This window comes from Papilio polytes, unplaced genomic scaffold (assembly GCF_000836215.1).
Source record: "Papilio polytes unplaced genomic scaffold, Ppol_1.0 DF822733.1, whole genome shotgun sequence".
NCBI lineage: Eukaryota > Metazoa > Arthropoda > Insecta > Lepidoptera > Papilionidae > Papilio > Papilio polytes.
Genome location: NW_013526471.1, coordinates 2,100,909 through 2,126,097, shown reverse-complemented (window position 1 = coordinate 2,126,097; position 25,189 = coordinate 2,100,909). Strand labels below are relative to the sequence as shown.

The 25,189-nt window shown below is 33.2% G+C and overlaps 2 protein-coding genes across 5 annotated transcripts in view; one reads left to right on the top strand and one right to left on the bottom strand.

The window, feature by feature from the left end:
- LOC106105730 (myosin-7) overlaps positions 1-15,883 on the bottom strand; it is a 96,071-nt gene extending 80,188 nt beyond the window's left edge. Inside the window, exons 1-4 of one of the 4 annotated variants that reach the window (XM_013286162.1) lie at positions 15,614-15,883; positions 8,816-9,303; positions 5,239-5,352; positions 4,462-4,545 (exon numbers count right to left, since the gene is read on the bottom strand). In XM_013286162.1, the coding sequence (XP_013141616.1) occupies positions 4,462-4,545; positions 5,239-5,352; positions 8,816-9,205 (588 nt within the window). In that variant the 5' untranslated portion in view covers positions 9,206-9,303; positions 15,614-15,883. Of the gene's footprint in view, positions 1-1,814; positions 2,094-4,461; positions 4,546-5,238; positions 5,353-8,815; positions 9,304-15,613 lie in introns of those variants that run through there. The other 3 variants (XM_013286159.1, XM_013286158.1, XM_013286161.1) reach the window with 3 other exon arrangements.
- A 2,257-nt stretch (positions 15,884-18,140) lies between these two features.
- On the top strand, positions 18,141-25,145 carry LOC106105731 (serine/threonine-protein kinase PAK 3). The gene is made up of 2 exons (XM_013286163.1): positions 18,141-19,022; positions 20,629-25,145. The coding sequence occupies exons 1-2, from the start codon at positions 18,332-18,334 to the stop codon at positions 21,420-21,422; spliced, it is 1,485 nt and encodes a 494-aa protein (XP_013141617.1). The 5' UTR covers positions 18,141-18,331; the 3' UTR covers positions 21,423-25,145.
- Positions 25,146-25,189: the final 44 nt, after the last annotated feature.

The window sequence follows — 25,189 nt, the reverse complement described above, 5'->3', positions numbered from 1 at the left end:
AAACAGTTGTCATATAAGCTCTGAAATCATTAATCGTTTATTTCTGAAGTCTTTATTCGTAATAGCAAAACTTAATATGAAAGCGCGATCAATTGCCAGCGAAGTGTAGACATTTTGCGCTGTACGCATAGAAAGTTCTTTACGAGCCGACGGACAGACCGAATGACAGTAATTTATTATATGGAATACTGGAGAGATGGGCGGTCGTCACGTTTTTGTATCAAGCCGCCGCAAAACAGATGGTAATGAAAACAGAAATGATCCAAGACGGGAAATGGGATTTGCAAACACGATTTAAAACGCAAACAGAATTTTCCAGTATATTAATATTAATTTTGCAATTAAAAAGTAAATTTAAGACGCTTCGTAGAGATAACTTCGAGTTCAGATCGCATTTTAGGGGGGTTTTAGTTAGTACTGAAAAAATGTCATTAATTTATTTAATTAAGACACAACTCAAGAGAATTATGAACATGAAATACAATATTAGTATAAAATTAAAAACGTTCAAAATCCGCAATTATATTCAAATACACTTTAAAATCTTTAAATTGATAGACTGCTAATAAATATTCACTATTGACTCATGCATGGGACAATCCATTTTGAATCATAACGTACCTAACTTTTTGAATAAATTTAAATCTATTTGAGTAAACGAATAACCCAGTGCCAAATTATCAAATTCGAGTAAAAATTTAAGTTTATATCCAAATAAAGAAAGTAACATATTAACGTAAACATTTTTAAAGTAGGCTCTAACACACATTAATAAGTTGAACACGTTAACATACTTTTAGGAATGTCCATAGATAATATTGTGTAATATAATTTGTATAAATTCCTAATTTATATTCGAAACGGCTGCATTCACTATAAAACATTTTTAGAACATTATTTGAATGCGTTTGAACATTTCATATGACAATCGACTTTACTATATTTAAAATTCAAAACACTGGCCGTACATAAAATGAAGACATGCTTTTTGTTTATATTTTTTTTATTGTAAGAAAGACATGAGACGAGTCATTAAAGGCCAATAACCTGCAACTACTGGCCATCAGACTAGGGTTACCACATAAAAAAATATTTTTAATAATCTAATCTAATTACTTAATAAAAAATTACCTATAAATTCCTACGACAGTATCTATTAACTTCTGTGGATTACATTTAAAAATAGGCAATAAAAAACTTTTTTTTTAATCGTTATTTGCTTATTTTGACTTCAAAGGCGAAAGCTAAGGTACGTATTTAAAAGTAATAGCTAATACTACTAAGGTAGTTTCCGATTTACTTGATTGAATCTTTATCTTCTCAACGAAATCTTGAAATAAACTAAAACGGTGCGAAATGAAATAATTTGGTTAATAATTACATTCAAAAGTTTATTAATAATTTTTTTATGAATAATTTTAATTCTTATAGACCAACTCTTATCGAACAAAAAACCAGTATGTACCTACTTTACTCTTCCTATTGCTTGAAGATAGGAAAAACATATAATTTATTATTAAAATATAGAATTATAAAAATTTAAGCGCTTTAAAAACTTAGTTAAAAAAATGTATTAATTTATTTTTACATGACTTCGGTCCAGTTTCCTATTTGAAACCATTTGCCCCAAATTAATACGTAACTGTTAATATCATAAATATTCAAAATACATAACAATTCAAAAGATTTGACCTACTACATTACAACTAACGGTTGATATTCAAATTTTATTTGAATCCAATACATATTGGAAATTATATTGAAACTTTTACTTCTAATACACTTGTCAAAATAATAAAACATGAAATACTTACAACGATAGAAAGTAAATCCGAAATACGAAGTCAAAGCAATTTAGTTAGATCACGATTCCTCAGTCACTGCACTCACAGTCAACAGTTAAAGCTTTAAATTAAACTAAATAAAAAAACAATTAAATTAACACTAAAAGTCACAAACGATAAACACTTTTAAAAACAATGTTGTTTACACGACGGTTTTTGAACGTTAATTTCAAACGGAACGCGTAACGCTGTCAATTTGAATTCCAAGATGGCTACGCGTGCGCACTCCGCGGCAATTCAACTGGGTCTGTCCGCCAGTCACTCACTATTGCATATTTCGTTTTGTGTCTCGACGCGCAACTCCAGAGAATGATAATGGGATATGTATTTATTTTTCCTGACTACTTACAGAATACAAGTCGGTATATGAACTTGTAAATTATAATTATAGGTTTCCTCATATAGTTTATTTAGCAGTTATTAAAAAATGATTTAGACATTTTATTAGTTTCAGCAAAACGAAAATGATAAAATATCACGACTTCTTCCGCGATTACAAAGTAATAAAAAACATAGCCTATGTTAGTCACAGATAAATTACCTTTCTGTCAAAGAATTTTTAAAATCGGCCTAGTAGTTTTTGAGTTATTTCAATACGTACAAAAATCCAAAAATACGAATCTTTCCTTTGTATAATATTTACATAGATGAACCTAAATCCCCACTTAGTTATATTTACGTAGTTAAGTACTAATATTTTAAACTAGATATACCCGCGACTACGGCGGTTTGGAAAAACTTAGTAACATACTTGTTCTTCTAGATTATGTGCTACATACGAGTATAAGTCAAATTTCATCGAGGGACGTTGAGCCGTGATGAGAAAATATTTGAAAATAGAAATAGCATAAACAGGAATATGGAAAGTATATGTAGGAACGATGTGGTTTTATCTTAACTGCAATCGTCTGAACCAACGCTTACCTGTTATAAACGTGAGTATCCATTACTCAACACCTGTATAAAACATATCTCTAGCTCATGTTATTTAAGGACAATGAAAGGAACGGCAATATGTAAGTTCCAGTAGAGGGTAATTCCTGGTGTAAAGAATTTAATTGCAACAAGGTATTGGGTTCAATGCCCAGTATGTGTTTAGTTTAGCAAACAACAAAGATATGCATATTGACTATTTTAAGTTCCTATAAGTTGGCGTGATCTTTGATTGTTACTTGAATCATTATTAATTTGAGAAAACTGTGTTTTTTTATTTCTTATTCTATAATCTATCGATTCCAATTTCTGAAAGAATAAAAATCGAAAATCGATAAGATTCATGACTGATTTTACACAACCCATCCCTACTAAATATGAAATGAATTGTCAAACTAATCTAAATTATTTAGACAAACTATAACACAAGCATAATTTACTACGTTAGTAATTTTCAACGAAAGCTTGTGCTGTACATTTAATTTTTAAATTAGTTTTAAATTCTTTCAAAATTACCTCGCAGTGCAATCGCCTAAGGCAGGTTCACACGGTCTGCATGTTTTGGATTCTCGATTATTAGTATTTTTTGTTTTAGAATGCTGTTCAGTAACCCGATACTTCCTCTGGGTATTCTTTCCCAAGTTAATCATGACATAAAATGCATTGATTTTGTTACCATTTACTTTACAGTATTTTTTTTTATTAAATTACATTACAAGCATGTTTTAGTAACGTATTTAAAATGTGGTATTTAAAAAATACACTGAAATTACACATAGCAAAAGAATCATACTTGTCTATACTAATATTAAAGATAGGAAAAATTTATATTTTTGTATGTATTGAAATAACTCGAAAACTACTCGGCTGATTTCCAAAATTCGTTCAACATTAAAAAGCTACATTATCACTGAGTAACATAGGCAATATTTTTAATTTCACGACGAAGTCGCGAGCTAGTTGAAAATATTACTTTAAACGATAATTTTATGGAAGAAAGAATACGTCTTTAAAATGTATAATGCACAACGAAGTCTCTTGTATATTTTATGTCGTAAAGGCACTTCCCAGAAACCGTAAGAGGTTCCTTCGACACTGGGAATGTAAACCTGATCTGAGTTATGAATAACTAATAGAATATTCACTCACGCTATTTGAATTATGTATAAAATTAAAATTTAACCGTTAATAATCATTAAAGCCATTACATTGCTTACTGTAGAAATCTTAATAGTTAAAACTGATCAACTTCTGTGTTTTATTTGCTTTTTCGCCGTCAGAAATAACTCGCGCTAACAACATCTCGCTTTTGAATTAAATAAACAGCACCAATACAAAAATGATTACAAAAGTATACAATTGTTATTATTAGCTTTATAAGAAACTTTTAAAAATCAATCTGAGTGTAATAATAATTCAAAACTAAGGGATTAATTTATATGGAAAAATTGAATTCACGTTGTGAAAAAACAAACTAACACAATAAAAACGTCAATACAAATAAAATGGATGGCGCTGTTCTAAATTTAAAACAATTTTTAGTAACAACGCCATCTAGTTAAAGATTTTAAAACCTTTAAATCTAAAGGAACCGTAATTTCAACATTCTACGACTAGTTTGGGTATTATTTTGTACTACAATTTTTATTTTTAAAATTAAAAATACTAATACATGTGAACATACCTGTTCGTTCTGCGAGGCCGTCGCCCGCGCCGCCTCCCGTCGCAGCTGTGCTATCACTCGCTCTTTCGATTTGATTTCCTCCAGCTGAGAACAATGCACATTAACTAAACTAATGCATAATTATTCCACAAGGGCAGAGCTATACGCAGAGCAGTTGGGTACTTCAGTACCAGTATTGTATGAACACACTGTCACATTAGTACTGGTAGTGCAGTGCTGCATTGTCTGCTGTTCTGTCCTCGTGTAAAACCGGCATAAACGCCGACATGTAAACAAAACAAGATGCGACCGTCATCGCACGTGTCAGCGATGACGTCATCGGTAATGAAAGGGACGTTACAAATATAAATAAACAATTATAAAGTCTAATGGTCGCCTTTGAAAGGTGTAGGAATTAGAAATCAAACAGGAACACATCCGGCACAATACAGCTTATTTGTTAATACTAGTGGGTTTCCATTGACAAAACATATTACCCTTTCATTCTTTGTGAATTCATTCTAATCATACTCATGTTATAATTGCAAAAGTTTAGATTGTTAGAGTTTGTAGTCTAAAGGGCTAAATGGATTTCGATAAAATTTAGTATAGATGTAGAGGATAGTCGGAAAGAGCACATAGGCTACGCAATTTAGTTATTTTTTAATTCCACGCAGAATGAGTCGCGGGTGAAATCTAGTAATAATGTAATTGCAGGTGATTGGACTCTACCATGTAAAAACTATACCATTCTTATAAATATGAAATACCCTACGTGAAGTCATAGGGTAAACGTACCAGCTTATGGCACTGCGCGCGAGCATCTCTTCTCGCTACGTGTTCCGCCGCCGCGTGCTTCGCACACTGCGCCCGAAGCTCCGCAGCGCGCGCGCATTCCGCCGCCTGCGCCACCTGACAATATAACACAATTTTAAATCAGGGAATTTCGTATGCGGAATATTCAATCGACACTGGAGAACAAATAAAACATTGTGGTTTTCTTCCAGTACGTATAAGTACCGAAACATTGCAAGTCATAAGAAATTTAGGAGTAAATAAAACTATAAATGTTCAACTAAAAGATTGCTATTCAAATCCGTAAGGCAAATGCAAACCGTCTAAAAGTTTAACAAGAATAAACATGTTAAGTATTTATAAGGAAAAAAATCTAAATATGTCCAGGAAAAATAACGATTAAAAAATTTAATTGTGTTTGATTTTCATTACGGCCTTACTAAAACTTCGTAAACATAATAATGGCACAGTACAATAAAGTCAATGTCGATTTAATTAAACGCAGACAATATTATCTTTGCGCCGATAATTGACATGCCTATATTAACCGCTACGAGCTTCATTAATGGTTTACTAGAAAGCTTCAAACGACCTTAAACTTCGCAGTCCGCGACCAGCTCTTGACACAAACAACGGCTTACAATGTTCCTAACACTATTAATCGTCACTTTCCTTCATCCTTCAGTTTCCATCGACCCGAATAGCCCACTATCCAAGGAAATTTTCACCTATCACAACCAAACTTCCTTTAAAGCGGAATACGCGTTCGAGGTCGTCGAGAAAATATTCAACGCTTTCAAGCAATGGTTCTTCACAATCACCTTCTGTGACTTCACTTACTTCGAGAATAGGATTTTGAAATACACAGAAAATTATGGTTATGGTTACCCCATTATGCTACTCAATGGCTGCCCTGATGCCAACAAAACTAAAGTCAAACCAAGAATAAACAGACATGGAGATACTGCGTATTTAGTGACCTCCAATGAACTATCTCTGGATGGGAGTGAATTTGTTATCGAAGCTCTAATGAGAACAGGCGTCTTCAAACCAAGAAGTGCGGTCATATTCGTCATCAACACTCCAGTAAAGATGGACAGTTATTTCTTCTACACCATGAAGTTACATTTCCGTATACTTTTGAGCAGGAGCATAACCAACTCAGTTATGGTACTATACTCCGGTCGTCTAATAATGTACACTTACAATCCATTTAATAATGAAATAAGAGATATCACGAACGTTAAAGATGTAGGTCGATTACTCGCTCAGCAGTACAACAATCTATTCGGTCAAGAGTTACGCTTGAGTGTGTTCAGAAAAATCTACGTGTCTAATATAAATGGACCTGTTTACTGTGATACTAAACTTGCGGAGACCGTGATGAAAATACTAAATGCCACTTGCAAACCTTTAGCACCGCGAGATGCGAACACTGTCGGTGATTTACTAAGCAATGGAACAGCTACTGGAGTTACTGCGGATTTAATAGATGGATACACAGACTTAGAACTGAATTCAAGAATCCTTAAGAATTCTTATTATGGATATATCGATACAACGTATCCTTTAGTGCAAGACGAATTGTGTTTCTTAGTAAAGAAATCTTTGAAGCAATCAACATTTATGACGACGTTAAAGCTTATTTCAGTGGATATGTTACTGCTATGCATTTTTAATGTAATCTTCTTTATATCTGTAGCTCTTGTTGCAAGAGCTTTAGAGAAGGGGATTTGGAATTTAAAGGATACGCGAGATTCATCGTCGACTGTTGTTGACTTGATAAAATGCTTCATAAGACAGACAGTTGATATCAAATTTACAGGACCGATATTTCGATGTGTGGTTTTCCTAATCATGATATATTCTTTAGTCGTGGATTGTGCTGTTGATGTACGTATGCTTTATTCAATGTTTTTCTATTTAATTTATCAAGTCGTGAAAAGATGCATACTGAAATCATTGCTAATTGACAGATCTAACCTAGCTAGTATGCTATTGTGGATTTTTTTTTATAACATAAGGTTGCAAACGAGCAAGCGGCCACCTGAAATCGCCAAAATGGCGAAGCGACCGCTGCCCATAGACATCTGCAATTGCAGATGCGTTGCCTACCCTTAATTGACGGAAGAGGAGACGCACATAAAGAGGACATTTCCCCTTCCTATGCGTCTCCTCCACCGTAAAATCCACTTTTCCTTCCCATCTTTCCCTCTCAAGAAAAGGATGGAAAGGGAAAGGGATTAAAATTAGGCCTCCGGCACCACACTCATCAGACGAAACGCGGAATTGCTTCGACTTCACGCCTGTTTTCTGTGTGGTCGTGGTATTACTGGGGGCGAGCCGGCTCAGTGTTGCGAAGATGTTAAAGCGGGCTCTACCACTGTTGAATTGTGATTGTGATTTTGCTTTGAGTTATAGCTCAGTCCTCAGATGACCTTTTGGTTAATAAAAATTACATTTATTTATTTGTTTCCAGGGTATTATAACATCAGCAATAGCGTACCCAAGATACAAACCAGATATAAACACACTCTCAGAGTTGCTTCAAACAAACTTAACCTTTGCGGTACATAATCGACATTTGCACATATACAACAGAAGCCTTGGGGGAGACTATTACAACGTAATCACAAAACGGACAAAAATATTTAGCGACAATCAAATAAAGCAAGCAATTTTAAAGAGACAGTTCCAATACGCCATTTTATTGAGAAAGACTGACGCACAGTTCATTAGTAGACAGCAATCTAATATGATTAACGGAAGACCGATGTTTCACACGGTAGAAGAATGTCCTGTACCATGTTCTATAGTATACGGGTTGAGGTATGGAAGTCCATACCTACCGAAACTAAACAACATCCTTCATCATTTGAATCAAGGAGGTATATTACAATATTGGAGTAAATCAGACGAATACAGTCTATACAAGACCAATGGTAAATCTATCTACGGAGACGAGAACAAGGAAAGGAAACCACTTAGTAGTGAAAATGTAAAGGAAATCTTCGTAGTTCTGTTCATAGGAGTTTCAGTTAGTTTATTGATGTTTATTATTGAAATATTACTTAATTATTTCGCTTTTAGTTATAACATTCCGAAAATATTGCGACGCTAGTTTCATTCGTGCTTCAAATTAATTAGCCTGCTAATGTACCATTATCATAAACCCAGCGAAAGTAATAAAAACGTTAATATTGTCTCTATGAAAAAGAATATCTGCGGTTTGTTTTATGAATTAAACAGTATAATCTATAGAATTCCTGTAACCCTCTTGAGCGTATCAAAAACATAAACTAACTCTTATAATTGTCCAATATATGTTTTTGCTTTTGTATCATAATATTAATTAGAAAACATAGTCTTAAGAGAGAGTAGACTTATTTATTACATGTAAAACAGAGTATAGCTAAAAGCGAGCTAAATAGCCATATGAAAATAATAGCCACAAAAATCAGAGGAAGAAAGTAGGAGAAACCCTTCTAAGTAAAGAAGACATATATAGTTTGAAATTTTAAGACGACTTAGACTCTCTTCTTTAATATTTTAAGATGAGACTTTTAAATTTGATACGTACCTTGAGTTTCTCTTGAAGGCCCTTATTCGCTGCTTTCAAAGACTGAATCTCTGTCGTTAATCGTTTCAATTCGATAATTTTATTGCAACTTAATTGACTATCTTCTAACTTCTCCGGTTTTATAGAACATGTTCTTAATTGTTTTTCTAAGAATTCTTCTTTCTTTTTGTATTCAGTCTTAAGGTGTCTGATTGTGCTTTCGTTCTGGGCTTTCAACGCTCGGACTTCGCCCCGCTCGGAGTCGAGAGCTTTCTTCAAGTTGGCATTGTCAAGTCGCAACCTTTCGAGGAGAGCTTTCAGTCTGTTGAGGAACGCGTCGTCGAAGGTCCGCTTGTGGTCTTCTGGGGCTGTGCTTTGTTGGCTGGAGGTCGATGTGTCGGTGGACGCCATGTTAGACGCCACCGGCTCGTAGTTTCGGGTACTGTCTCGAACGCCCGCGGTCTTTCGCCTTTACGATGTGTCTTTCGATGTGCGATTCGTTATGGAATCTGAAATTATATAATTAAAGGAATGTTAAATATAATTAAAACGAACCACTTAACGTTTTTAATAAAACAACTTGGATGTCAGAATACTCATGGCGCTTTCACCAAATATATTACAATTAACCTCTCACGACAATATATCAGACGTGTGGAATGTTGTTTCATTTAATTAATTTTCTACCTAGCATATATAACTTACACAATGCTTGGTTTTCAGTAATGTCTAGAAGATTTTTTAAACTTTACTTTTGCGTATGGCGTTATTGCGTATCAAGAAACGGTCTTCCGTTAAATATAATATATAGGTAAATGTCGAGTCATAGAGAGATCGTTAATCTTCTTCAAAAGTCCACTAGTTACCAGAAATATCAGATATATTAAGATCTACTTTAGATAAGAGCACTAAGTTTTACTATTATAGATAGCTTTTTTAGTATATTATGGATATCTGCCAACTATCAGAGGTTTAAAAATTGGCCCTCGTGTGTCGGATCTCGATGAAACGTCAAAAGCGTTTATTAAAAGTGACATTATGAGCGCAAAGGGGGCGTTAGTGTCCTTGTGACTGTTAATTAACATGTTGGAAATTAGCTCATACCCGACGGAATAAAAAAAATGTAATTCGCATACTTAATTTAATGATTTTGAAATTTATACTATTTATTTTATTTATGCGTGTAAAGGAACTTGTGCTTGACATAAACACAAGTTTAGTCTTATTATTTAATATTTTATAGGAGACAGGCAGTTGTTTTGTTTGTATTGCAAACTTTAAAAAAGACATCATAAAAAGTATCAGATTAGAACATTATATCAAAAAATATCAAGATAAAAATAGTAAAATAAACTGCATTTAGAATTCCAGTGGACTTCTAAGAAGCAGTCCGAGGCATTCGGAAGCATCGAAAGTGTTAACAAGCAGCTGTTACGATGCTCTACAAAAATAACCTATTTCGTTACAACGCACGAATAACAGATAGCCGCCATTTTGGATCGCATCATGCTTCTCTTAACATGACATTTGGATTCTAATATATAATCCAAACTATCAACTGACTTGTATTTATAACTTAATTTTGTCGAAGTTTTTAAACTGCTTGAGCTGTTAGCGAAGTTTGTTGCTGACAGGGATAAGTATTCTGCGTTTTGTATCTTCTTCTTTTCTCTGTACGTTACTACCAAGATAAAGCAAGTTTAAGAGTACAATGGAATAGTTCAAATAGTAATTTTAAGGAACTAATGGCCTGTTTCCCAGCTACATTTAACTAATTGTCAGTGTTTTTAGTTTGATAACTTCAAAAAATGTTTCCGAACGAAGTAACTTGAGTTTTACTCCATTGCAGTTAAACTCCAATCATTAATCACTGGGTAAAAATAAAATCAATGGAAACTTCAGAAACCCGGCATTAAATATATTTATTTAATCTTTTAATTGCAACAAGCTCCAATATAACATTGTAAGACTAGCGGTTTTATTAGACTACTTGATGCAGCAATATACTCTTCATACATCTACATCAAAAACACATTACACAAACAAAACTCGTTAATGAACGCTCTACTATAAAGAAAGTTAGCTATAAACTTTGCTTAACTGATTTTAGTAGCAAACAAAACATCAAACGATTCCGCCGTAGTTTCCATACATGGATATGTTTATTACGTACAAAATACCAAATTTAAACTAGATATTAGCCTTAAAAATCTAACAATTTTCTCTCTTATCTAGAACTTCCGGAAAACGCCATTCAAATTGTTAAACAGTCTTTATTCAATTGTTTTGTTAGCTGTTAAAAAATGTCTACAAGATATTTTTCGCGATAAAGGGACGGATGAAAGGAGAATACATGTAGCGGAAATGCAAATGTTAAGATGGATGTGTGGGGTAACACGATTGGATAAGATACGAAATGAGAATATTGGAGGACATTTGAGAGTGTTTGAGTGGTTGAGAAAATAAGGAGCAAAAGCTTAGAGTGGTATGGGCATGTTATGAGAAGAGATAAATCGCATGTAACAAAGACGGACATTAGTTATGAATGTGGAGGGGTACACCGGTAGAAGTAGACCTAGAAAGAGATAGATGGATTGCGTTAAAGGTGACATGATCAAGAAGGGAGTGATGACTGAGATGATGATAGAGTTATTTGGAGGACGAAAACCCGGTGCGCCGACCCTATGAGAGTAGGATAAGGCAGGAGAGATGATGATACTAAAATCTAAAGGAGTCTTTTGCAAGATTAGTTCTATATTCTGTCATCAGCCATACCTTTTACTTGTGTATTTCATTATATGAGAGAACCCGTATAAGTCAAAGCCAGTATTAAGTTCAACATCATAAGGAAACGCTGCGAGCGGGACGCTCCCAATTGTTCCAATTAACTGGGACCGGCGACCCCGTACAGGGTTGAACATTGCTTACTATCCAAGTGGAATAATTGTTATGCGTTTGTAGAGTAAACGGAAAGTTAGATTGCATTGCCTTTAAAAATCTGGAAAAGATGGGAGTTAGTGCCACAGACTCTGAATCCTAATGATGGTCACCTATTTACCTGTAAACTACGTATCGATATTTAAGAGAGGAAAGATTTAATTTTTTGTATTTCGTATGTATTGAAGTAACTCAAAAACTATTGGACCGATTTAAAAATTCCTACATCATTGAAAATCTATGTTATCAGTGTGTATATTTGTACTATTTTTTCAATTTCACGTCTACAAAGTCGGGAGCAACAGCTAATGAGTAATAATATTAAAATTGTTATAGATGTAACATTCCTTTTACATTTATAGCCACCCCTAATCCGACCTGATTTGTCGTCAGCTATACAGCGACGCCATTTGCAATGCATGAACGCTCGTATACAATATTAATGCTGGCAATTGGAAGAAGACCATCACAATACATGCGTTAAATAAATGGATTACACGTGAGAAATGCAATATATGATAAAACTTAATAGACTTAAATCCCAAAAGTTTTTTCTTCATGTGACAGAGGAACCCAGAACATTCCATTAACGCGGGAACTCCTTCCCACTCTATATCCCGCCATTCTAAGGTTAATTTTTTCTAAGAAGAATTAATAATCAGATTTTATTTCAGGAAAGACTAACCTCAAAATAAATATCAACAATGTGAAACAATCGACAATCGCACAACTGTTTTGCGATAGTTTAGTCAAAGTTGTGCGCCCGCTCTGACTGAGCGATCTTTTCTAAAATATCCATGACACTCTTGATAATGACTGAATCACACATTCACACTAACGTACCATGTAACTCACTAGTTTCCTAATTTAACTCGCATGCAACGCCCCGTTTCTACACACTGAATTGACATACATAACCTGTGGTATTTCTCAATTCGGTTTTTCAGTTGACACGATACCGATATTTAGATATTTAGATATTAGTGACGTAAAATATTGTATCTGTGCATAATGTACGATTATTATGCCTGAATTTAACAGCTTTTATTATATAGTATTAGCTTTGGCCTGCGACTTCGTCCTCGTCTAGCGCGTTTATGTGTTCTTCTTGACTATCCTCTACATCTATACCAAATTTTATCGAATTCAGTTCAGCCATTATAGCTCCAAACACTAAAAATCTATCCATCCATCTAAACTTTCGCATTTATAATATTAGCATAAAGTATGATTTACGATATTTCCTAAGTTATCGGCGTAAAAAAAAAATATTTTACCTTTGACGGTCGACATTCTGCTCATTTTGATCAAGACCTTTCTGGTATCAAAATCAAAAACTAAGACTAAACTAAGTAAAATTTCGCGCACCGGAATATCACGATAAAGTAAATTCTAACCCCGAAAAGAACATTATTCTTGTAGTTTTTTAGTATTAAATCTCCACGGCATTTCGTGCGATTACTCCTACTGGCTTAAATTAAGAAAATAGGCGCCGATTACCGAGTTATTTGTACGTCGACCCCCGAACAGCGTACTGCTAGGCAACCGGCAGAATAACGTAAACAATACGCCTAAATCTCTGCAAAGGCCGTTGACTCCACTTTAGTAGAAAATATGAGATACAAAAAAAGTTAAATGTTTATGGCCTAAGTCTCAAAGAGGAAATACACAAACTAGATCAACTTTTCTGAGAAGAAACATTTGTTATCTTTGTCCAGGATCTATTAAATAAAAACATTGTTTTTTGGTTGTAGCCACCTTTTAGACATCGTAAACAAAGTTTAAAATACGGATATGATAGTGTAAAACCCATATTGCACGTCATAGCTAATACTGGCATAACCTTCACGCCGCTGCTGAAATACGATGGCTCTGAGCCAAACTCTGTGTGAAATCGGGTCTCGAATAGGATACCACGGTGACGTCACAAGCAGAAAGGAAGTGAACTACGAGTTTTGAAAATGACAAGATTTGAATTTAGAACTAAAATTAGTTCCATTTTCAAATTTAATTACTTTTTTATTTTAATATCATTGGTAAAACAAGAACATACGAGGAAATAAGACGTTTATTTTTAATTCTTTATCATATTTATATTGGTTGTGTTTGTAAATTAATATGTTATAAATTTTCTAAAGATTAAGTTACATTAATAACGTAAAAAAATAACACCGCATATGGTCGAGTGCTTCACGAAATTGATTTTGAGTTCACAGTAGAAACTGTTTAGTGTTGTCCCAGTTTTACGCACAGACGCCTTCAAAGATATTTGTGTTGAGCTAATTTTTTTCAACCAGATATATTGCGGCTGTTTTATTGCTACTCGAATGTGACTTATGTGACACTGTAAATATTTTTCCAATAAACTGAGAATTCTAGTTTTATTTGAACGATGTAGACCTTCGAGGCGAATATAAATAATTATCAATTATAAAGGATTCACAGAAAGGAACACTAAAAGATTAATTTGCCGCCAAAATATTCGCTTTGATAAACCTATAAAAAGTCTATTTTCGGATAGTCGCAGTTGCATCATACTGTGATTCCGTGCCTGAAAGGAATTAACACTTAAGCTATGATTAGACTTGTTTTGTAGACAATCAAGTTCATTGAACCCCAAGGAATTTCATTGCTATAGTATTTTTTATGCACAATACTTGCATTAAAATATTAACATTACAAACGATGTTAGTTTTGAAATAAAAAAAAAGATTACATTCCGTTTTTGTAAAGCTTACCACCGCCTTATGTTGTTCACCAACTTCCCAAAAGGAGGAGGTAATAAATTCGTCTTTATGTTTTTTTATAAATCATGTTTATAACGGAATTGTGAACGTGTGACTGTTTCAATAATCGCTGAAGATTATATAAAAAGTCGGAAAACCACAAGAAATTAAGAGTAAGTACGTAGAAGATAGCCTATCATTTGATTTAACGATAAGATATCTACTGCATTTGTTGCGAGATATTTTAATATCCTCGTTTAGAGTTGGGAAACAACTTGGATGTCGAAATGAATATGAAGATACGAAACTTTAAAGACCATATTAAATACTATGTTAATCAAACTTAGGATCACAGCGATAGTGTCAAAAACGTTTGTACTATTATTTAGAATGCAATTTAACAAGTTTCGTCCCAAAATCGCCCTTCACCAGGATACAGTAATACATTGTCACGATGGGATATGCTTGAACGACCTTGTCGCAAATAGGCTACACTACTCTGTTGTCCAAAAAGATGAATATTAACTACTCTTTATATAACAATAGAAATAGATGCCTTCTTGTGTCATTCAGCTCCACCTTATTTGTACACCACGCAATACATATAATCTACATGTCGGCAGTCCCGCGTTTCTTGTCAGGACTCCTGTATATAAACTTTAATTTCGTGATGGTAGTAATAAGTAAATACCAAGATAACTAGTACATTTCAATTTCAACACATTTAAATAGTTAAAACCATCATTACTGAGTCAAAAAGAATTAAATAGCATTACAATAGACTAGCCAATTACTAAGTAAACATAACAGAGTTTTTGTTATGGATTCAGGTCTATGATCGCTCATAATATAAACTTAACAAGGAGATATTGTGTCTATAATACAATTTGTATTAAAAATGTTAACGTCAATCGAATACATTTATAGTAAGTTGATTGGAATGCAAGTAGCTAAATAGTTGTAGGCGGGTATGTAAGGTGAACCTTATCGATTAAAGACGGCAACAATAGTAGTAATAATATTAGTAATCTATTATTAGTTAGCTCTATTATTTAATAATGTTAAAATATTTTGCCATTTTTATTACGATAAATAATAATAACTACAAAAAATAAAATAATGGACATCATAACGGAAAAGTATTAAAAGATGTTACCTTGTTGACAAGAATCCTTTTGTTAATCCTTTAATTCGGTGCACAAAATTCCACACCGTGTATCCGAAACGCACTATTTTTTCAAATTTCGAACTGACAATTTCATCGCGTTACGTCGTCCCCGCTAAAAATTGACATAAACAAAATGGCGACAGAAATGGCGCGTTTTATTTATCACTTATGGTTATAATTATTGGTGAGTAATGTTAATTTGAGTTATTTTCGTTTTGTCGCCGCGGGAGACGACGGGCGGACCGCGCGGAGTGGACGTCGAGACTGAATTTTACTGTTTCGGTGGGCGGCGGCAAACGCCCGCCCTGCCGCCGACACGCGTCATTCAGCAATCTACAGCTCCTGTGGCCTAATTTTACTAATGGGGTAAGCCCACGTTAATAAATTAAAAAACCGAATGTAGGTATTTGGTAATTAGGAACATAGGTACCAGAAGCGAAAAGATTAAGCGCATCTGTCCATAATTGTAGAGATTTTATTTTGCTTCAAGTTACTAAAATATGCATGAAACACTACAGCAATCCATTTTATAACTACCTACATTAATTGTTGAATTTATAATTTTGTTAGTAAAAGTATTTTTAGCATTTTATCATACCTAATCATCATTAGCTTTCTATAGGTCCCCAGTACCCTTACAGGCCCCTGCCCGGAGCCATTAGGAGTGACTTAGCCATAGTCACCCACGCTGACACTCAAGAGAACCCAAGTAAATCCACATACACTAATTTCATTTACAATGTAGCTACATTCATAGTGCGAAAGAGACTCATGTATATTACAATAAAATAGAAATTTCACTCCCCTCTTATTGTAACGCACTCTAATTTTATTTAAAAAAATGTACCTTACCATTATAGTTTCACAACACAATTTATTTTACAACTAACAACATTGATAAGTTAAATATTCATATAACACATCAAACGTAGCGATACATTGCAAAAAAAACACAAAACAATCTAAGTTAATTACCAAAAACATGCGAGAGTATTGACTCCGCGAAAGTCCGTATATCACTGAGATCATGTCGTGAGCGGGTTTCTGTACAAAAAGTAAAGCGATAGTTAAGATGATGTGATATCATTAACATACAAAACGGCCGTCCTTGTAGAGAAAATGTTTCGTTACGCTACCAAAATATATCACCAGACAAACTCGCAAAACACACAAAAATGTCTGTTTAAATTTACTCTCAAAAGAAACGTGCTAATTCGCTTAGTATTTGTCTTAATTAGAACAAAATATCATTAGTTAAATTGTAGAAACGCTAGAGGTAAATACTGCCGCGAATCTAACCGTGCCTTTGAATGGAGTCTGAAGTTACAATTTTAATTATCTCTGTATTTTCAATGATCAACTTTGAAGATGCGATTTTGTCGAAATATTTCGGAATATGCAGAAATGGTGTGTGTTATTTTAATCTTATTACGTTGTCTATGTCTTATGAATTCAAAATTTAAAACAAATAAATCAAGTTTGTATTACAACCCATGATATATAATTAATTAGGTGAACGGTGTTGTGAAACTAATTGCGGTTTCAGTGTGTTATCGAGGCGTGGTAAATCGACCTTATCACTGCCCATTTACATAGTATATGAGAATCTCGTATGATGTATTTGTAACACTATTTTATGTAGAAATATTTGTTGATCTTAATTAAATCGTACTGAAAAACTTAGAGAGTAGAAATGAAGAATTATAAGATTTTTTTTTTTAATTTAGCTTAGTACAGCCAGTATTGAATTAATGAATGGATACCTATTTATTGCCACAAAAAAGTAACAAAAGAAATTACACAAACGGACTTGTTCTGAGCCTAGTTTTCAGCTGGCTCTTTCGCACTGAAGTAACTTATACTTTTTGATAGGGTATTGGACTGACCCACGCTTGTGATGATAATGATGGTTATGCTAAAGGGGAATGTGACATTTTGAATTTCCAATATATGGTACAGTATGAAATCCGAAAAAAATTTAAGTAATTTAACCTCCATGTATTCTTTTTATTTTTAGAAGTACATAAAATGAATCTGTGCTAAGGGGTCCTTAACATTCCTTTGATGATTCCATATATGAAAATAAATGTATTAAAATCGAATGTGAAAGTTTATTACTCGACGCATTCATTCATGTTACATTAAAGTGTGTCCTAATTTATAGTTTTGTTCAAATGTTATTTAACTTGTCGATTAAATATTTTATTTCGGTGACGTACAATGAAGAGTGAATCATCCTAAATTCCGTTTATCATCAAGCTCGCCAGCCAACGCAAAAAAAAGAATACGTTCCTATAACCACTCTACTTTAGAAGAACAAAAATAATAACATTTTTAATTGCAACAATTATTCTATTAATATTTTGGTCAAGATAAATACACGATTATAAATACAAAGTATAGAAAATGTTAATATTTCCAATAAAACTATAATTGTAAATACTTTAATAAAATGTTTTTAAAGGATAAATTTTATGCTGAGCGTGAAACGGAATAAAGTTTTTTTTTCTGGACAATTTTGACAAGTGATAAAGTCTGTCTTCTGCCTACAAAAGTCTGTCCGTCCGCGATTAGCCACTCCTATCTCGACGATACTTAATTAGATTTAATTTCAATAATCTGGTGCGTGAAATGTAGTGTTTCGTTTACAAAATTTGTGTATTGCGATGGCATAGTTGTTTGTGAAGTGTTAAAAAAGATATCACAATGTCTGGCCGAGGTGTGTTGAGGAAGCTGTTTTATAAAAAGCAGCATAATAAAGATGAGAGGGCGACTGAGATCGGAATGCCTACTAACGTTAAGCAACACATCCATGTAAGTAAGAATTCGGAAACAGGAATGTTGGAAGGTCTGCCATCATCATGGTTGAGACTTATAAATACGCAAATTACACCCGCGGAACAAAACGAAAACCCGGACGCGGCCATTCAGGCCGTAAAGTTTCATATGTACACAATAAAGAAGGAAAAGGCGCAGGATGAACCGTTCAAACCTTTTGTGACAGAAGAAGCTATCACCGAAGAGGATTTGGAGATAGAGAAATTATTAGATAAGAAAAATGCCCACCAAAGTCAAGACTCTGATCTATCTATCGGTCAGAGTAGTGAAGAAGATGTTGCACCTAATGACAACTTCTCCCAAAGACAAACAATGCCAGCAGCACCAACCAAACATGGATTAAAAAAGAAAGATGCAATGATGGATTTAACAGCAGTGGTTCAAGATTTGACTTTGATAGGAGATGAGTCAGAGGAAAGTCCAATTCTACGGAAGAAAGAGATGATGAATGCTGCCCTCACTGATGAAGAAGTGTACGAGGAGTTGAAAAGGATTTGCAATAAAGATGATCCTTATGTAAGATTTGAGAGAATCAAACAACTTGGTGCAGGGGCTTCAGGTAATTATATTATCTTTTGTTTACATAAATCAATGCATAATTCTTGTTAATAAGGTGATTATATTCATTTCGGTTACATATATACTCTTTTTTTTAATAGTTGATCAATCTATGTATACAATTTGGATATAAAGCAATCAGATATAACTCCTACTTTCAATTTGAATGAACTATATGTAAATTGAATTTTTTACTTTATTATTGTGCAATATAGAGTAAACTCTTGAATAGCAATTATCTGAATTACTGGTATTAAACTGCCCACATCCCATCAGATTGGCGTACTAAGCATTTTGTTATTATTTTAGTTAGCTAAATCTGATGTTTGAAAATATATCTCAATTTTCTTTAAAAATTATTGACTTTCATAGATTATTTGTTGTTTTTATCAAGCACTTGACATTATATAATATAAATGGACAAAATGCTATTTTATTCATACATTCAATTATTCAGATGACTAAAAACAATCAGTCAAGTTAATTGAGTTTCTAGCTTAAATGAATTATATACCAATTAATGAAATTTTACCAAAAATAATGATGATAATTAGAAATCTAAAACCATCATATTTTATTTACTTTATGGTATGGATACATTATTTATTTTATTTACTATATATTTAATTATCAACCAGCTAGACCAGCGTAGCTTGGGTACCACTTAAGGCCCATCTACATTGGTAGGCACCTCCCTTGGCTACAATACAACATGGTATTGGCTAAGTTAATCAAAATATTTTGCTGCTAGATTACAATATTTCATGGAACTATTGTAAACAGTTGTTATTAGTTTTATAGTTTCCCCTAGGACTTAGATTAGATTATAATGAGTTGAATATTGTTAAACTGTATTAGTAAAGATATTTGTTCTTTAACATCTTATTTGTTTGTAAATTGTAGACTAGAGTGGATACTCCAATGTCATTATCTATGCATCATTAGCATAACTTTTCTTATCTGTTAAAAATATTTATAGTAAAGTTAATTTGATAGCACAGATAAATATTTACATATAATCTCATAGATATAGCCACTAAACAATTGCTGAATTTATAATTATGTAAGTTTAAATATGCAGAGAATGATAGATAATACAATCAGTATTATGGAACACTAGTTTTCGTCTGTGTGTAAATAAATGAATCAGAATCAAGAAGCCTATGTGTTCTTCCAAATTACATTGAGATTGATTCAGACCACTGAATAGGTCTCGATGAAATTAGGCCTTAACATTAACCGAAACCATTAGGCTACAAACTTTATCCATCCATCTAAACTTACATGTTTATAATATTAGTAGGATTTTAATCACGGTAATATTTAAAAGAGGTATAAGCCTTTTTAAATATCTTGGTGGTTCACCTTGTTTAACTTATGTATTGTCCTAAACCACTAATGGCCAAATTCTGAAACATTTTAATATGCAACAGTGTTTTAAATGATAAGGCCACACTTAAAATTTCGCAAAGTGTTTGAGATTTGAATTTAACCACAACATATATCTCAGCTACTATACCAGTTTTAGATTGAGTAGAAATCCAAATAATCTTCTTTTATGATAATTATATTCCAAACCATTTAGATGTATTTTTCTTCTTCTCCAGGTGTTGTGTTCATCGCTATAGACAGCAAGGATAACTCCAGAGTTGCCATCAAAGATATTGATTTGACAAAACAATCCAAAAAAGATCTCATACTCAACGAAATCAATGTATTAAAAGGATTTCACCACAAGAACTTGGTCAACTTCCTTGATGCATTCTTAAGTTATGATCACCTGTGGGTTGCTATGGAATTACTTGATGGTGGCTCATTGACGGATGTTGTAACCGAAGTGGTCATGAAAGAAGGACAAATAGCAGCAGTTTGTCGTGAAACACTGCAAGCAGTCGCTTTTCTACATTCTAAAGGAACTATCCATAGAGATATTAAATCTGACAATGTGCTACTTGGCATGGATGGTACAGTGAAAGTGACAGATTTTGGGTTCTGTGCTAATATCGTTGGTGATGAAAAGAGACAAACTATGGTTGGTACACCATATTGGATGGCACCGGAAGTGGTGACAAGGAAACAGTATGGGAAAAAGGTGGATGTTTGGTCATTGGGTATAATGGCTATAGAGATGATTGAAGGAGAACCCCCGTATATGAAAGAGACACCACTACGTGCATTGTATTTGATAGCAGCGGTTGGTAGACCGAAGATTCCGAGATGGGAATCTTTGTCGCCTGATTTTCAAGACTTCTTGGACAAATGTCTGCAAGTCGATGTGGATTTAAGGGCGACTGCAGACGAATTACTCGCTCATCCGTTCCTCGAATGCGCTATGGAACTGAAGACGTTAACACCATTGATAAAAGCTGCTCAGAAAATTCTACACAAGAGTTACGATTGAAATAAGGAACGGTAATTAAATTTCATGTTTTATTTCAACAGTTTCTAGTTCTATTATGTAATTTCGCTGGTTAAACATAACACATCTGTTTACGTTATTTGTGAGCTTAGATTTACGATTAGGTTAAGCAGACAATGACAATATAAATGTATCCAGATTGTCAAATTCTTGAACAAAATGTCTGTCCATATAAAAATTAAGTGCCAATGTAAGGCTTGTATTTTAATTATTTCTGGTCATTCGTACCAAAAGACTGCATCATGTTTGAACGGGCGGAAAGAAATTTTTGATAACGTTTACTCGTTTTATTATCGTTGTGCCGTAATATTAGGACACGTCATTGTGTAAATATTTTCACAACGAAATTACATACATCCGTCTTAGAGAGGGCAAGGACATTACGAAAGGATCACAAGAATCCTATAAACAAAAGGTAATGTGATAAGGATAGTGAAAAATCTTTTAAATGAGTATGTATTGTAATAAGGTAATTGGTGCAATTTATTACTCATTTACTTTGTTTAAAACTATGCACACCTATGTATTATTTGGTTTAATACAATATGATTTATTAGAAGTCACGGTGTCTAAAGGTTGTTCAACCTATATGTAATTACATTTTGCTAATAGAAATTTAAAGAAACTACATGCACAATTACTTTATCGATGCGTGATAACAATTGTGCTATTTAAAAAAATATCATGTAACACAAATGCAAAATGGAATTGAACTGTAAATTACAGTTAAAAATATATTTTCGCGTGTAATATACGTCTAATTATAATTTTTATTGTTTCTAAATGTGTCAGGGTTTAAAATTACTCTGGACCAATTTACTTCGATTAACTTGCATTAAATCTTTCATACAAATATTAACGCTCAAAGTTGTAGGTGTAAAAAAACAATTCAACCTTACTTCATCCCTTTTAGGATCATTTTATTACAAAAACAGTTCAATATTTTATATCAGACGTGATTTAATCAAAAAAGGCTGTATAGAAAAAGTAAAAAAGTTATTTTCACTACTTGCAGTTTCCCAGTAAACTAATAGAGTTCGTTCTTTATTACACACAGTAAAGATTTTGAAGTTAAATTCGATGTCTAACAGTGGACAAACTCATATTAATGATAATGATGACTTTCGTTGGACATATGACTAGCTTAACCTTTCGAATACCGAGATTTAGCTGTTAAGCCCCCCTGCCACATTAAGGACTCCATAAGATTATAAAAACGCGAGTTAATTTCCCTAGTCTAATGTAATGCGTTCTCACATAATATCGGAACGCGCTCTACGATTGTGTTTTATCACTAAACGCAACCGATATGGTATCAGCTCCTGATATTGATATTCATACATCACAATACAGTATGCGACATTTAAGTTGGCACGCTGGGAAGAGTAAGACTTCGGCAAAGATCGGTTGTATTCGGTTTTGTAGACCGTTGTCTCTATCGCACTGATGCTGACGTATTACGTAATTCCGATAGACAAGGACAACGTTTTACAGAACTGAAATCACTTGCGTGCGCCATCTCATGTGTTACGTACTGTAACGTCCATGGCGTTATTGAAATAAGATAAAATTGTGTCATGTACAATTGAATGCCATAATTAATTTATAGGTATTGAATTTATTCTAAATTAGTCATAGGTCGCTTGTTATTTGTGCTCTTGATTAGTGACTTAAGAGTTCTATTTTGTAATCGTCCAAATTAACGATAAACTCGATTTTTATAAGGTTATTCCCATGAAACAACACTATTGTCGTAAAACAACTTATATTATATGGCAACAGCCTGACCTGTAATTTTAAAAACACTACAGACCTTATAAACTCGGAAACTGTATTGATTATTATCTCCCTTTAATTTGAGAGAATCTTTTAGACTAATTTATATTATTTTCTTTATTGTTTGAAAATCCATTATCACCTAACAAATGCACAAAAAAGTATTTGTAAATACAAAAACTACTATGTATTTAACCTGACTACAGATTCAATGATACAAAGTAAAGCTACCACGCATTTTGTGAAGGGCATTTAAGACAATGGAATCGTGAGGTTGAATTAAAGTCTATTATCTATAGTTCTGGAAAAACGGTTTATTTGTAAATGTCTAAGACACAGTTTAATTTTAATACAGTTAACGTACATAATAGATTTTACAATACTTTTTCAACAAAGCTTGGCAGATGTTACAAGTTAATTGTCTCAAAAGATATGTGTAGGTAGTCGGATAAAACGTCATTTCATGGTCATCGCATTGTAAATTCACTTAATTGAAGATTACATTTGTAATGAGACAACGTAGTTCATTGTTATGCTAAAGTCACCTTCAAATTAAAGTTGCGTAAATGATTTCAGTACAGTGCCAGTTTGAGGGTAGTTAGAGATTTTTATCTAATTGTTGACTCTAGTTTAATATCGGAAAGAAATGTGAGTATAGATGTTTTTGTGGGAATAACCTTTGTCTACATGAATTAAGAATAATGCGATTTTTTTATTAATTTACCAAAAATATATGTACATATAATTATATTTGTAGCTAGTCCGTTAAGCGATTTTATAAGTGGCATTTTGTATACCGTTTTACCAAATATGTATTTTTGTATGTTGCATACAAGTATTTTGATAATCTATTTCTTTTACGATATATTTCTTAAGCTTAAGATATTCTGATTTCCTTATAAAATAGAGTGGAACAAATTTACGTATAATTTTACAAATAAATAGACTTTTCCGTTCCAACATTAATTTAACACATTTAGTGTCGGTGACTGGCCTAGCGTGTTCAATAATTCAATTCAATTATTTTTATGACTCTCCCTTTACCAATTCAGCCTGTGTCTTGTTAATCTTTCGTAAGTGACTGGCACTGGGTTTCGTAGTGGCATTGTAAGCATACAAGTGGTCCAAAGATATAGTATGCTCTTGAATAACCTGAAGTTCAGAAAGAAGTGTGCGCACAAGATACATCGTAGTAGCAAGAAAAGTGTTGAATGTCAAGTATTATGTTAATTACCATTTTTTCTGACATTCCCTTTTTGATTCATGTTGTATAGACATCTCAAGTTATTTTGTACCTTTCCAAAAACAACTTTCATCGACTTTTATTCGAATCTCGGTTTATAGTGTAATCATAGCAATAAAAACTATATCACTTTACTGGATCAAAACGGTTAATTTTTTAGTCGTCGATTAAAGATGAACTGATAAACACATTCCGTGCTTTTATGATTATTACAATGTGTTTTTGTGTGCCTGTATATTTGTCTAGACTTGTTTAGATTTCTAGACAAACTCGCTAGGCCAATAGGTGGCAGTAAATGTGTTAAATGTGATATTTTTCATGTAATAAAAATCTTTGTTCTGCATACTTTTACATTCTACACGCTACTGTTTTTTCAACATTCCGGTATCGATTCAACTGACCAATTATTTATTTTTTATACTTCTTTACTATTGCGTAGAACTTTTAGGTTACTTCAACATTTTAGATTAAATAATTATTGTTAAGACTGTATTCTGGCTAGTAATTGTGTCTCTGATATGCTTAGAAAAAAATACAATTATCTTCGAAGTACGTGGGAATGGTTTTGGTTTGTTTTTAATAAAAAACCTGTTAATATCCAGTCGCGAGTAATTATTGAAGGTCGACTGGAACACAAGAATACTGGTTCACATCGAAAAATGATAAATGTAAAATCTGCGTAATTACGCTTTAAAAAAGTATTAAACAAATTAAAATTTTAAAATGTTGG

Excerpts from the sequence above, each read along its gene's own strand:
- LOC106105731 (XM_013286163.1), top strand. The coding sequence starts at position 18,332 with ATGTCTGGCCGAGGTGTGTTGAGGAAGCTGTTTTATAAAAAGCAGCAT. Across the intron at positions 19,023-20,628 it reads ACTTGGTGCAGGGGCTTCAG|GTGTTGTGTTCATCGCTATA; the intron begins GTAATTATATTA and ends CTTCTTCTCCAG.